Source organism: Branchiostoma belcheri, unplaced genomic scaffold, assembly GCF_001625305.1.
Source record: "Branchiostoma belcheri isolate BF01 breed outbred unplaced genomic scaffold, Haploidv18h27 scaffold20, whole genome shotgun sequence".
NCBI lineage: Eukaryota > Metazoa > Chordata > Leptocardii > Amphioxiformes > Branchiostomatidae > Branchiostoma > Branchiostoma belcheri.
In genome coordinates, this window is record NW_017803491.1 from 2,561,892 (window position 1) to 2,576,397 (window position 14,506).

At 41.2% G+C, this 14,506-nt stretch overlaps 2 protein-coding genes across 2 annotated transcripts; both read left to right on the plus strand.

The window, feature by feature from the left end:
- Nucleotides 1-475: 475 nt before the first annotated feature.
- LOC109469087 (fibrocystin-L-like) lies at nucleotides 476-3,432 on the plus strand. Its single transcript, XM_019767471.1, has 4 exons — nucleotides 476-534; nucleotides 1,237-1,268; nucleotides 2,668-2,745; nucleotides 3,302-3,432. The coding sequence occupies exons 1-4, from the start codon at nucleotides 476-478 to the stop codon at nucleotides 3,430-3,432; spliced, it is 300 nt and encodes a 99-aa protein (XP_019623030.1).
- A 399-nt stretch (nucleotides 3,433-3,831) lies between these two features.
- LOC109469088 (fibrocystin-L-like) lies at nucleotides 3,832-12,470 on the plus strand. Its single transcript, XM_019767472.1, has 21 exons — nucleotides 3,832-3,932; nucleotides 4,095-4,152; nucleotides 4,371-4,464; nucleotides 4,844-4,900; nucleotides 5,184-5,260; nucleotides 5,433-5,475; nucleotides 5,669-5,739; nucleotides 6,065-6,175; nucleotides 6,393-6,485; nucleotides 7,220-7,356; nucleotides 7,639-7,773; nucleotides 8,086-8,156; nucleotides 9,153-9,321; nucleotides 9,507-9,599; nucleotides 9,765-9,893; nucleotides 10,256-10,375; nucleotides 10,639-10,778; nucleotides 11,090-11,262; nucleotides 11,612-11,754; nucleotides 12,044-12,149; nucleotides 12,295-12,470. Exons 3-21 carry the CDS (start codon nucleotides 4,409-4,411, stop codon nucleotides 12,468-12,470), a joined length of 2,100 nt encoding a protein of 699 aa, XP_019623031.1. The 5' UTR covers nucleotides 3,832-3,932; nucleotides 4,095-4,152; nucleotides 4,371-4,408.
- The last annotated feature ends 2,036 nt before the right edge of the window (nucleotides 12,471-14,506 follow it).

Genomic DNA, 14,506 nt, shown 5'->3' on the forward strand with positions numbered 1-14,506 from the left:
GATTATCAGTATTGAGGTTTTAGTTGTTAACTTCTTAGCTGTCTTGGCAGCAGGGTTCAAGTACGTATAAATGGGGATTACGTTGATCCTTTACTAAGTTACCTCTTAGAAGCTAAATTTTCCATAATCTCTCTAGGTTCGTATTTCAAAATGTGTTGGATATAAACAACACATATGTATGTATACATTCTATTCATGCAATTAAGTCAGTGTTTAATATCTAACCGTAAGAAATTTACAATTAAAATGTCCCCATTGTCAAAGGTTCAATGGTTTCTTCCAAATTGAGGTACATAAGTTAAGAAATGTGCCCAAACTAGCCCCAGAGCGGCAGTGTAGTGCAGGGATCCAACCGGGAATCCAGTGCACCACCTCTCCGTGATGACCATCGTTTTTTGCCCGTTTTGCTGACTTGGAACCATCCTGGTTTGCGCGTTAGGAAATTTTTCCTAGTAGACCAGGTGTTATCAACGACATGAAGATGAGGATATTACATTTCCTTCTGCTGTGGATTGCTGCAGTGTCGGCTGAGAGGTAGGCGCGGGCAGATTTTTTATACCAACCGCCACTTTGTTTTCCAATAAAACTTTACACCGGGCAACATTTGTAATACAGATTTCAAAAACATTTTTCTTTCGCGCAATAATTATCATGAGGTGTACCTGCTGGTAATATGCGTATCACTTTATTCGTTAATCGTCTCAGAGAATATGCGTAAAAACATGCTTAGTTATTTACCCTATCAATGACCCTAACATCAAGACTACCTTGCAATGATTTGCAATGATAACTCCGAGCTTGGTAATGCTGTCCCCTCCCATCCATTTGTCATCTTTCGATACTTTTAAGTTACAAGTACAAGTTGATAGTTTATACCCAAGCTTCACTTGGGGGCGTGTGTCGTAACGGAGTGCTCGAACTCGGAACCGAGGTCCCGGGTTAATTCGAGTCCTGACATGCCACCGATCTTGTGCTGGGAAATGCATTTAACACGACTTTCCTCACTTAACTCAAGTGAAAATGAACATTGTCCTGTCCTGTATTTGTCTGCGTTGGTGGCGGCATCAAATAAGTTGATATAACTTGATTGTGCCGTGACCATGTCTAGTCAAGAATACCTGGCTTGACATTCTGCGATGTATTATAGGAGTATTTCTGTATCAGTGCCTGTTGGATGTTTGCTATGTACCTAAATGGATACAAATCGTGAATGAAATTCTGTGATTTTTTTTTCAGCATGAAGCACGGACGGGCCAAGCGAAGTTCAGGTAAGAGACGTTATAGAAGAGATCAAATATACGATATTTTGCAATGACAGCACGGCTACTGGAAATAGTAAACCATTTGTCGCAAGTAACCTTAATACACCATGGACATGAAGAAGAAAAGAAACGAGGGAAGGGCAGATTAACCATTCCCCTAATGACCCCCATACCATCCCATGGTCCCATTTCAGTTGTGTGGTTTAACGTTTCTTCTCTACATTCAAAAGTTATAGAAGTCATCTTTGTTCTATCTGCTTAGAATATTTCAATTTCATTTATTTAAAGTTTTGGGGTGGTGGGACTTTTGCGCACAGTTATGTCAACTCGCTCTGTTAAAATGTTGATTGTATTTTGTTGTGTGGCGCTTTAAAAATAAGTTTTAAAAACTTGAAGCGCCACATGGTCCTTGTTATTGTATTGTTATGTGTTGATGAATAGAAAAAAAAATGTGGAAATCTTGACGAGTATTATTGGCAGCTAAATTCCTCAAAACCATCCACATTCCGCGGGAACAATGACTGATTTCCACATGCCTTGTCCTCCACGATTTTCCGCCTTGACAGCACAGAAAGTCACGTACGACATCCTATTGTAATTAAGTCGAATTCCAGATTTGTTAGAAAATAGACCCCTTCGAAAAATGTAAAGCATATACCCTTAGGTATGCTGACAGTTATGATAAGTCGCACAGACTTGTATGTAAATCCACGTTGAATAGTGTAGTTACAGAGGTTAAACGTCTCCTATGTCCTCAGGTGGCACGCAGACACACACAGTCGATGTAAAGGGCAATATAAAAAATACAAGATTTTAAAACCCCTAAGCCTTTTGGTAACGGCAATGTCATGCCTAGCCATATAGGTGAAAGGCTACATAACTTTGTCGTTTGAACTTGGCCTGTGCTCATTAGACATTTGTACGTGGCACCGGCCGGTACGTACCCTTCCAACAGAACAAACTACCACCAAGACGACAAGACTTGCTCTATAGCATGCTCTATTTCATGCTTGCTCTATTTCATGCTCGTAATCCATAGCTTAGAAGGAATCTGCTGTAGAGCTCAAAATGTAATCCTAAGGATTTTGGCGAAGATGTGTGGAAAAACAACGAAAATCCATCCATTCATAGTTGTCCTGCGGTCAAGTGGTGGCGGCGCTTGACAAGTGGTAGCCAGGTTGATAACCCTGGCAATAGTAGTTTTGTTTGTCTGGTCTACACAAGATAAATTGACAAAAGCTGGTTTCATAGGCTTGCAATTGCTTGCCAATTGAAAACCCTGTCTTACATGTAGTGAAACCAGGTTTAGCAGTAGCACAGATGAGCTAATGAACTGACGAACTAAGTCCCTTGGCTAATGAGTTAATCTGTGTGTGTTTTGCATCTACAATTCTTCCCTCCCCAGGCCCTACCCAGATCACCGGAGTGGCCCCCCACGTCGGGAGTTTGAACGGCGGGACGAACATCAAGATCTTCGGACGAAGTAACTTTAGTTCAAGTCTCAAATAGCTCTGAAACAGAACATGACCTGTACATATATATATTAACTAGCTTTTTCTTATCGTTTAGAACTGGGCGTGTCCTAGCCTGAATGCTAGCCATTTTACTTAGATGCAGTATGCTCTCTCTACCAGGCCTCTGACCAAATAGACAGATTCTGTCTATTTGGTCAGAGGCCTGGTAGAGAGAGCATACTGCATCTAAACATGCTATGGAAGTTGGTGAGCTAAAGGAGTACGTTCTGACTGCCCCCGCGGCTCATAGCTATGTGACTGAGTGAAGTGAGGATACATCGTGTACGCATACGAAGGAGGGTTTTCGAATTCGCAAAAGATTCTGCTGTACGTCGTAGATTTGAGATGAAACGGGTGCAATAAGTTTAAGTATAGCCCTCGGCGTACGGTACAGTTATCGCAAAAAAAAGAAAGAAAATGAAAACATCGTAGATACATCGATACGATGTATGTAACAGGGGCTTAACGTATTATACAACATATCTCCTTGCAAGTGCCAGTGGAGCTGTCATTTTGTCCCACCAGACATCCCGGTGGATTTCAGCATGACGTTCTCTGTGATCCGTGTGAAGTTCCTGTCCGCTACCCACCAGTACACGTGCGACGTAGAGGAGACTTCCATCAGCACGGGGCAGATAGAGTGTTACACAAGGTAATGAAGTATTCGTGCGATTGCGAGCACTGATTTGTCTCTTAGGTTTGTACCTGAGTTACATGCATTTCTATAATACATTAAACAACTTATGATGGTAATGGATATTTATGTTTACCGAAGGAAAACATATTGTTTTTTCTACGTTTCCTCTTCTTCTCCTAATCAAAAATGGTCAATGACTTGAACCAGACTGTTACAATGGTAACTAGTGTTGGGTTACATCATGTTGCAATTTTATAGCAGGGGGGATTTAGACTTCTGTCTGACCATATATATGAATGTGTGTTGAGAAAGATTTAACAGAGCATATGCTAAGGTAAACATTATGCATTTGCTTAAGCAAATGTTACCTTTCTAGTCTTAGTCATAAGTTGTGTATGCTTATGATGCAGAGCTATGCCATCAGGCGTGTACACCCCCCAGGTGACACTGTGTGCCAGTGCAGACGACTGCCAGGACATCCCATGTCTGGGGGAGGACGAGGGGGATTGTACGTTTGAGGTAATGACCACAGCTTTACACACGCAAACTGGGATTTTACTGTACGAAAGCCTATTGATGGTAAGATTCAATATCAGATCATTATTAAAGATGTATAGGAACACTTGATATCTATCAAAAAGTGCCGAAACACATATTAAATGTTCAGCCTCTTATTTACAGACGAAAGCCCAGAAGACACCTTACATCAAGTCCGTCACTCCTACTACGGGGTATCCAGGTAAGTACATCACAAAGAAACGAGAAGAAGCAGAACGTCTGTATTAGTGTAGTTTTAGAGCTGATGTAGTTAGATTAGTATCAGTAGTCCTGTTTGTACTACAAACATTTATATACCTTTTCATCTGTTCACCTGTACCCCGATAGGGCATAAATGTACAGCCCGATAGGGCATAAATGTACAATAAAGGTTATCTACTAATTACGTATACTTTGCAGGAACCTTGCTGACCGTGTACGGTAAAATCATCACGGAAATGTTCGGCAGTGAGACGGGCGCGACCCTCAACGGCCGGACGGAAACCATCAAACGGTGAGTTCGATGTTCCGTCTGTTTTTTTCAAGCAACATATTTAAAAAGTTATAATAAATGGCTAATTCTGGTAACTCTAAACTTCATTGCCTGTCATTCTGTCAGTTCCTGTCAGTTTGCATTGAAAGTCAGTCTAGCATATAAAATATAATTATTGAAATAAATGTAGAACACAGGCAAGCAAACAAACAGACACTTCATAGAGGTAACAAAACAGAGTCCTGGATTACTTGTGTTAGTCATTTGATAAGAGTTTTTAAAAAGTCTTAACATTACAAAGTTCCTTTACCATCAAAAGCTGACTTCTAGCCATAATGTTGACCTACTATCTTTTATGAATGAATCAGTTAATAATATGTTTCATGGTTTATCTCCTCAGCTGCTACCTGGATGGTGCTGGACAGACGTGTGAACTGAGAGACGCCAACGGTGACATGTAGGTCTTGATTCTACGGTATTTAGAGACTTAATCCCATCTCATCCAGCTCTACTGTTATTGGAGGGAAAGTTATCAGCCAATCACGTTGCCTTTTGACCAAAGGCGGCGACGTGATTGGTCGCTGACGGCTGGAAAGAGCTAGATCGAATCGCATACAGGCCAGCTTATACCATGCAGGGCCATTTTCTTGGCTATTTGCAGTAGGCTTGGCACAAGAGGAAATCTCACAATGAATGTATATACTGCTGTTTATGGTTTGGTAAGTTTTCTTTATGTTTAGGTACGGAATCGAGATGGACGATGAGGGTGAAAGTATATGGGGAACATTCAAGGCGATGCCTCGGGGCAAGTTCGTCGGTAAGCTATCCGGGGATCCTTCATTACCGAACACGGTTTGCATAGTTCACTTACTTAACAACATTGCCATCTACCAGGCGTCTTTGTAAGAGATAAACTTTGATTAGGAAATTGTCTATATGTTGACGACTTCTACACCATTTCACTTTCTAATATTGCTCTTGGTTTACAGGTCATCAGAACATCAGTATCATCGTTAGTGACACTTACGGAAGGTAAGAAATGCAAAGTGCCAAATACTGTGTACATTGCATTAAAGAGTTATGTTCAGCAAGTTTGGTTAACAACATTTCAATTATATATATATTAATGGATTCAATTTTCTCAGTCACTGATTGTAAGTCGTTGCCCCCCCCCCATCCAACAAAGGACTAGACTACAGACTTTTATGAATTTTTTCTTACTCAGGTCCGCTGGAACTCCGGAAGCGAAACGTGTTAGCGCCAATATGAAGATGTACAACTTCCAGACCTATGCAAGTAAGTGCCAACATATATGATAAAACGCCATGTTAAGTTAATGACACATTATGTTTATGATATAATGATATCGATAACTGATAAGCTGTTATGGATTTCGACACTATCTTCGATACTATGCTGACTGTTTATCTTTTTTTCATGTAACCAAACTGTACAGTATGTTAACAATAAAAAAACAACGGAAAGGCAGGTAACAAATGTGTATGTGTGTGTGTGTGTGTGTGTGTGTGTGTGTGTGTGTGTGTGTGTGTGTGTGTGTGTGTGGTTGGGTTGGGTTGTATGCTATGACAATGACAACATTGATTTGCTCTGTTTATTCTAGAGGTGAGTTCTGTGAGTCCCAGTGTCGGCAGTACGGAGGGGAGATCCACTATTACCATCAGTGGGGACTGGTTCGACTCGACCTCACAGCTAGCAACAGTCACTGTAGGAGGTAATACATGTATATATAATGTGTATCTCTATCGTATAAATGTCTATCGCAGTTATAATTGCTTATTTATATCTTTGTTTGTCTAAGTGGTGTATCATTAACGTACATCTGGTAGTCAGATATGAATATGGCCAACATTAAACAGAGTTGCCAGAATCACATAGAAAATTTTGTACTTGGTTTAGGCAAAGTCCTGATTGTATGATACTATTTGTAGGTGAGGAATGTATGAGACAGGGAGACATAACAGACAACGAGATAGTATGCCTGACGCCGAAGAAACCAACTCACCAAGCAGCCTCCTATGCAGGTACGTCTACATACATTCTAATCAAAGTCATTTCTCAAACTACATATAGAAATAATAAGAAGGGCAATAAAACTTGATGACATTATGCATGTGGTACCAATTTTTTTTGGGGGGGGGGGCAGAACCTTATGTTGCTAGCTACCAATATTCAGTACTATCCCAGTTCTCTATCATTCCTTTAGGCCATGTTGATTTGATTATATGGATGACATCCGCGCGCGCATGAATTTTCGGCCGTTTCCAAAAAAAAAGTTTTCAACCATACTGTAAATCGTACAAAACAGTTGCAAAATGAGCAAAAATATACCATAAATTACAAAAAAATTAATAAAAACTATACCAATGTCGTAGAATGCCAAAATCAAACGAAAAAAGACGAAATTGTATAGAAATGAACTTGAAGACTAGATTATTCGCCAAACCATATTCTGTGCCATTTGCTCAACCCTGATGACCACGTAGATTTCATAATGAAAAGAACTTTTTTTTCAAAACTTTTTTTTTATTCGCACGCGCGCATCAGTTTTGGGGCTCCCGGAGGATGTCATCCATATAATCAAATCAATCAACATGGCCCTACCAGTAAAACAGTGCAAACTCAAATCACCAAATTAGCCGATCCAGGTACCTTAAATCCTCTAAATCTTGTGTGGAAAGTAGTATACTTGCAAGATCTATCCAGGTGGCACTACAGAATATTTGCGTGAATTGATCTTGAAATTTTCCCGTCAAAGGAAACCGCGGTGTGTACCGGGAGGTTTGGGAGTACCCGGATGTAGAGTCCATGCCTGCCCTGACCGACCTGCCGGTCACTGACCCTACGGAGGCTCCTGACTGGACAGACAGCTTCAGCTGGACCAACCGTTCTGAGGTAACATTTACAGGTCTAACACTTACAGGTCATCGTTCCTCCGGGTAATTGAGGATGACATGCCGTCTGTAGTTTTCAGATATTGGGTAGGAAAAGATGGCTTATGCAATTTCGATGCAGTGTTGACCGAACATTTTTGCGAAAGCACAGTAGGTAGCGACTGCATAGTACCCAATATGTTTTTACAATAAAGATGTACAAAAAATACGTGGTGTGAATTTAGATGACACAATTTCTGTGAGCTATTTCGTTGATACGTTTTTTTTAATTTTCTGTCGGCAGAGCTATATCTCACGCATGAGGGGTTTCTTCATCCCGCCCAACGACAACGACTACCAGTTTGTCCTGTATGACTGCAAAACGCCCTCTGACGATTTCATCTTGTACTTCAGTCCGAATGGAGATGAAGATGATTCGGTGAGTTTGTCGTATCTCAGTCTTTCCGTTGACACTGTTGATCAAAATGAGTCCGAGAATTTAGTTGTTGGAGACGTAATTCTGTTCATTAATATATCAATGCATTGTGCGTTTGAGCGTTTGTTAAGCACATAAATTGATCATTTGTTCCTCACACTGAAAACATAGCTTGCATTATCAATTCAGCACCAAGGACAGGGCCAGTACCATAGTCTATTAGTCTACCTACTGGACATCGTCGCTGTATGATAATACTAGAAATACGTATGGACTTGAATTTCCGCAAACACTGAGAAGTTATCATTCTCACAGCCGGTCGTGCTAAGTTGTCCGGAGTCCGGTCGCCGCTGGTCAGAGAGGTACTCACTGACCGGAGGAAAAAGGTAAGTCGTCAAGAAGCACACTTGGTACTACCATGCACCAAGAGGCGGTTTTCTATAGACTTATTTGGTCACCTAGGCCCTAGTCCCTTGTGGGATCGTGTGGCGCAATCGGTAGCGCGTTCGGCTCACACTCCAGAGGTCGTGGGTTCGAACCCCACCTTGTCACCGATCTTGTGCCCTTGGGAAAGGCACTTTACACGACTTTCCTCACTTCACTCAGGTGGAAATGAGTACCTAGCTTTGGCTAGGGACGTCCCTCGGATAGGACGTTAAATGGAGGTCCCGTGTTTGGGGAGAGCCACACCCCACGCACGTTAAAGATCCCACCACACCTTTCGAAAAAGAGTAGGGGCATGCCCCGGTGTGCGATGGTACAAACACTACTGCATGGAGTTGGTGATTCACTTCAAATCACCCGAAGGGAGGCCTGGCGAACCTCTGTTCCGTATCAGCATGGTGATTACATCACCACACATGGTGATTACATCATCACCCGGACGGAGGCGTGGCGAACCCCGTCTTGTATTAAGCTAACGAAAGGGTATGCCACCTCGTAAGGGGCGGTATAACCCCGACCGAATACGGTCGACCGATGATGATGTAGGCCCGACGAAAATATATGATAGGAAATAACTTGTTTTCCTTGTTTGGAGAAAGAGTAACTACTATAACTGTAATTAACTATAGCCCAAAGGGAATACAGTGAAAGAAATAGGAAATAGTAATTTTGCTACTGATATTATAACTGATGTCTTTCTCATTTCACGAATAGTTCTATTATAATATAGTGTATGTTGCATTTTAGAATTTGATGTGTGTGTGTGTGTGTGCGCGCGCGCCCGCCCGCGTGTGTGTGTGTGTGTGTGTAAATGCTTTAATGCAATTCATTGTATACATCGTTTTGTAATCTACTGCATGTTCACTTGATAATACATGTTTAAATCTGAATTGAATAAAAGTTGACTAACGTAAATCATATGCTGACTTCCACTCCAGCTACTACATGGAGGTCCGCTACAGACACGAGTGGTCCAACGACACTCAGCAGGAGAGGGGCGTGGCCGTGAAGATGTTCAACACGGACTACGTGGGAGGGCAGAACTACCACGCACAGAGCGAGAAACAAGAGATCAAAATCACCTCAACCGTCAATCGTGAGAAACAGGTCGGGTGAAAATTGATGAACAACAGCTATTATATGCTCCTCTTTGTACTAGGTGTGTAGAACAAACATGTTGAGCATCTTGGTCCAGGATGTGCTGAAGGCGCATTATTGACGTAATGTTTGCATAATTGTATGTATAAGCCATATATTTCGCGTCATGATAATTATGTGTTTCTATCACATAGCGTCTCAGCCTTGGCAGTGATGTTGAAGACTTCACCCTTGAATATGGCGGGGTTCAGTCAGAAACTATCCAAGCCGGCGCCTCCCAAAACCAGGTGAGTTTCTATCCAGCCAAAAATAGGTGCAGACGATTGCTAATAACAAATTTTACTGGACCATATTTTATCTTACCAATGTGTGTGTTTCTTTCGGTCATATTAACTTATTTTATCTCACTGTACAACGTGATAGACTATAACAGCTAACTCATGTTGCTGCAGGTGAAGAGAAAGGTTGACAACATGTTCCAGACGTTGTGTCCTGACGAAGTGGCCAATCCCAACCAGGCTATCAGGCAGTTTGTCGAAGACTACGAGGGCGAACCTCGGCGACCTGAAACAGGCACTAGGGTAGGTGCCAACGGACAAGAACCTCTACTACATTAAAGACAAAGCCAATCACTTGGCACTTTTGACGAATTGCTTACGTCACGTATCCGTAAAGTCTCGTGTTAATAAGGTCACGTGTCTCTAACCGTAACTCTCCCGAGATTACGTTTTAAAGTAATTGATGATTTATTATCCTGATGAAGGCGACAGTTTTCGTTGAAAATTTTATCTGTGTAACCTTTGTGTTGGAATAAAGTTCAGCATTTTACTATGATTACTACCAACACACATGAAATTTCATGATAAAGACCAAGTCCTTCATCCTTAAATTATTAACTAGTTGTAAAATGATTTGAAACTTTATCATGTTTTCCAACTTGCAGGTAGAAGCTGATGAGGCCGAGCCCTTCTGTGGCAGAAAGTCTCTGAAGAATCCGTCCCGTCTGTACCGAAGCAACCGTGACCACCACCTCCGCGGCATCGACCCTAACATGAACAAAGTGGTAGGCTACATTCTATAGTTTTTTAAAACAACACTTTAAACACCTTTATTGTGTGACCAATGGTTTATATGGTACAGCGAAACTGGCTGAAATTGCATCGGATTGTTATGATGCAAATGGCAGAGACTCTCAATAATACATCTTGACTATGGCCCTTTTCAATACCCAATAGTATAGACATTCAGCTTAGTGGCCTGCATCCTTCCATGACATCATCCAACAGAGATGAATTCATAAAAAATCTTCTTTTATTCATTCCTCAGATGTGCTTTGCCTATAAGGGTTACATGGCTTCAAGAATCGGCTTCCGTTTCCAGTTTGACGGTGACGAAGAACAAGAAGAGGAGACTGCATGGTTCGGGCCAGAAAACGACACTAGTCTGGACTTCGCTGCCAATAGAGAGTATGTTTCTCTTGATCTTTGTTTCGATGCCGTTTAGTCCAAGAGGCTAATCTTCCAAGGTTCATACATGATAATAATAAAAACACATATTATACAACAGATATCAGGGTATCAACGAAAAACACTTGGTACAAAAAGAAATTTACATGTACAAATTAAAGGAACCCAATCTACATACTCTATGTTGTCACTTCATTTATTTTAATTCTCTTGTAGCAGAATTTTAAATCTTAGTTCAGGTTTTAATCATAGTCAATCGGTGCATATTTGCAAAAATCAAACATTTGCAAGCAGTCTGCTAACTTTTGCAGATGGCAGTACACCTGCATCAACCTCCAAACACTGTTCTCCAACCTACGACCGCTAGCATCCAACGTCAGAATCCAGGACATCCAGGTGGAACCGAAAGACACTGACGAGGAGACGGCTGACTACTTCATCGATAACTTCTTCATTGGGAAAGTGGAGCCCATGGCACCAGCAAGTAGGATAGAATTTGCATATATATGTCAGCACCTAACGCATAGGAATATATCCTATAGTTTGGAAACATATAGATATTTCGAAATCTTTGACAAAACAAAACAAGCAGGCTCAAGGGAGAGAACATTATATTACTTTGCATACATTTGCATTTGTTTTTATTTTAGAGTTTGTATATATATATGTCAGCACCCAACGCATAGGAATATATTGTATAGTTTGCAAATATAAAAACTATTTCTGAAATTTTTGACAAATCAAAACAAACAGGCTCAAGGGAGAGTACATTATATTAATTTGCATACATTTTATTTTGTATTTATTAAACAAACAGGGTCTCCTTCCCTTAGATGTAGCCATTAACCGCCGCCTGCCAGCTCAGCTAGGCGGCAATCTGGTAAAAGAAGTGGAAGTGAGCAGGGCCGACGGCGGATATGACATCACGTTCATCCCGTACAACTGTGGACACAGCTTCCCTCTCATGAATGCGCAGGTATGGCACAGACAATCAACATTAGACATAACTTAGCCGTTTATAAATGAACTGTTTTGTTTAGAATTCCTTTATTGGCAATAAAAAACGTCATTGAGTTATTGAACAAGCTTGGGGTAGAAAGCTATGAATGGTTGGTGATATCTCGGTGATAATTTGTTAGGCCACTGAATGGTTTAGTTTGCAAAACCTTGTATTGAAAATGACCAGTAATTAACTTCAATTGTGTTTATACAAGTTTATGTTTGTTGTCAATTACGAAATACTGGTATGTAATATATTTGTGCAGGTGACTTGTACTGGAGATTGTGATGTGAACGTTGAACAACTGCAAACGGCGAGTCTTCCCGTACAGGGCAGCTTTGACGTTACTTTCAATGGTAGAGTTGCCGCAGGTAAGAATGTACATTTTTGAACACCCGTGTCCAGTTTATTGCCAGATTACTTACCACCCTACCACATTACTGTGTGTACGCATGAAATTACCATGAAGTTGAGTTCTGACTACGATATTTACCATACTTACGATTTTTCCCAAAGTTCCTGCAAATGCCACAGACGAGGACCTCGTAGACATCTTGAAGCTCGAACTCGGCGTTGACGCAAAGGTCGAACGCGAGGGGGAATGTTCCGGGTACAAGTGGAAAATCGAATGGCTGCTCGATGGAGGTGACAAAGCTGATCTTCAGGTCTGTAGTTTTAGTAGTTTTAACTAAACTAAAATCTAGTTTAGTTACTATGTATGCGTGAATCAACATCGTGGTGTATTGGTTGCATGATTGTTTTTCCTATGGTCTGACTTCACAGGTGGATGGAACAGACTTGACAGGAAACGACGTGAAGATCGAACAGAGTACCACTAACCATGGCGGTCTGTGGTTCTACCCTATCCCGGGTGACATGCTGCGTACCTGGCATGATACACCACAGGTGGACTGTTTTGTTTTACACGTCGTCCTTTTTTGAACAATCAAATGAACGTCGACGTATGGACATGTATGAAACCTGTGTAGGTTTCATCGTCTTCGCTGTCTTTTGAAAAAAAATGTAGATTGTACTTGAGGCCCAGACGTTGATTTTAGTACCTGTTCTGCTCCTTTCAACGAATGTGAATGTATATAAAATGTATGTTTGGTTTTAGGTGGAGGTGTCTATCAACAACATTCCATCCCGATGTGAGGGAGATTGCAGCTTCTCTTGGGCAACAGCCAACACTCCAACGATAACAAATGTGACGCCAGCACAAGGTAGTATCTTACTACTTTTACTTACTAGTATCAACAATGACGTTCTATGTTATTGAGTTCTGGAGAGGATATCTTTCCTCTGCGTTAAGCACTGTGACAACTAAGTGTAAAATCGGTTTATGAAAGTTTTTGACATGTTTGATATTTCGTTGCAGGAAACGTAGGGGCTGAAGTTGAGATTTCCGGTACTGGCTTCAGCACCAACTGTAGTGACATGAGAGTGGTCATTGGTCACATGGGGGATACTGACGAAGGCGCGGTCTGTGAACCAACTACCTGCACCTCAAACTCCGTAACATGCACAGGTAACACATGTAAGATTTTTATGCGTTCAAAGCTGCCAAGTAACATTTTTACTACCCGGTATAGCAGGAGGTTGGGAAGAACTGTTAGCTCAATAGCTATTGTTCGCTTGTGCATTTTAGATTCCGAAGTTAGAGCCCCCTACTTTGTGATCAAGGATTGCAGACCAGTAGACCACAAAAATACTATCAATTTTTTCAGTTGGAAGCTGTGGACGAGGACAGCATACTGTGAAAGTATACGTGTTGCCACATTGGAATGATCCAGATATAAATACCAACGGGAAGGCAACAGGAGATGTGACCTTCAACTACTTTGGAGATGTCACCGGGATCAGACCAACAGCTTCTGGGCTTGGAGGTATTTATATGTTTTGACATAGCGTCTGCTTCAAAACTTAATTTTTCAGTTAGGAACATGTACAATGTATGTATTTATCTTTAGTGACATAAATATTCTCTTGTCCACAAGACAGTGGAGTGGATTGATAATGTAAACGCTGTATCTAAATATTTTGGCCCATTTCTATCTATTTTAGGTGGTATTGAGTTGACTATCACGGGATACGGTTTTGCTGACGATGACGTACCTAGAGTTGGTGGACAGGAATGTGACGTCATCTCCCGTAACAACGAACAGATCGTCTGCATTGCACCTCCAGGGGTGAGAAATAGATAATCTCACAGTACGATCTAGACAGGTCTTTTGTTCAATTATATTTGCCAATGACTAATCCAGATGTTTTTTTAATTACCTCTGATGTAATCATACAAAGCTAACACTGAAGTCTGATATCAATTAATTACCATTAAAATTTAGGTAGATGCAGTGTGTTGTCTTGGAACAATGATATGAAGACGTGAACTAATTTCTGGATTTTATGTTGTTGTTAGTCTGCAGGTAGTGTAGATGTGACCGTCAGCGGTGCAGGTGGTGTCGCCATGGCGGCTGGAGATCAGTTTACATACGACGCCGGTCTGACCCCCATCATCACTGGGTACTCTCCGAGCAGAAGTGGGGTAAAAGGTAAGTACAAACTACATGTAGTCTATCATGAAATATAATACTAGACATTTGCATAAGGTAGCATTTGCAAAGCAAATGCATAATGTGTACCTTCGCATATGGTTTAATTCTTACTCAAATATATTCATATTGATGGTCAGACAGGAGTATAAATCCCTCCTACTGTAAAATTGCAA

What these genes read in the sequence shown, in the direction of transcription:
- LOC109469087 (XM_019767471.1), top strand. Translation starts at nt 476, where the DNA reads ATGAAGATGAGGATATTACATTTCCTTCTGCTGTGGATTGCTGCAGTG. An exon ending in ACGGGCCAAGCGAAGTTCAG is followed by an intron (nt 1,269 to 2,667) that starts GTAAGAGACGTT and finishes TTCCCTCCCCAG; the next exon opens with GCCCTACCCAGATCACCGGA. An exon ending in CATCAAGATCTTCGGACGAA is followed by an intron (nt 2,746 to 3,301) that starts GTAACTTTAGTT and finishes TTGTCCCACCAG; the next exon opens with ACATCCCGGTGGATTTCAGC.
- LOC109469088 (XM_019767472.1), top strand. Translation starts at nt 4,409, where the DNA reads ATGTTCGGCAGTGAGACGGGCGCGACCCTCAACGGCCGGACGGAAACC. An exon ending in CGGACGGAAACCATCAAACG is followed by an intron (nt 4,465 to 4,843) that starts GTGAGTTCGATG and finishes TTATCTCCTCAG; the next exon opens with CTGCTACCTGGATGGTGCTG. An exon ending in GGAGCCCATGGCACCAGCAA is followed by an intron (nt 11,263 to 11,611) that starts GTAGGATAGAAT and finishes TCCTTCCCTTAG; the next exon opens with ATGTAGCCATTAACCGCCGC.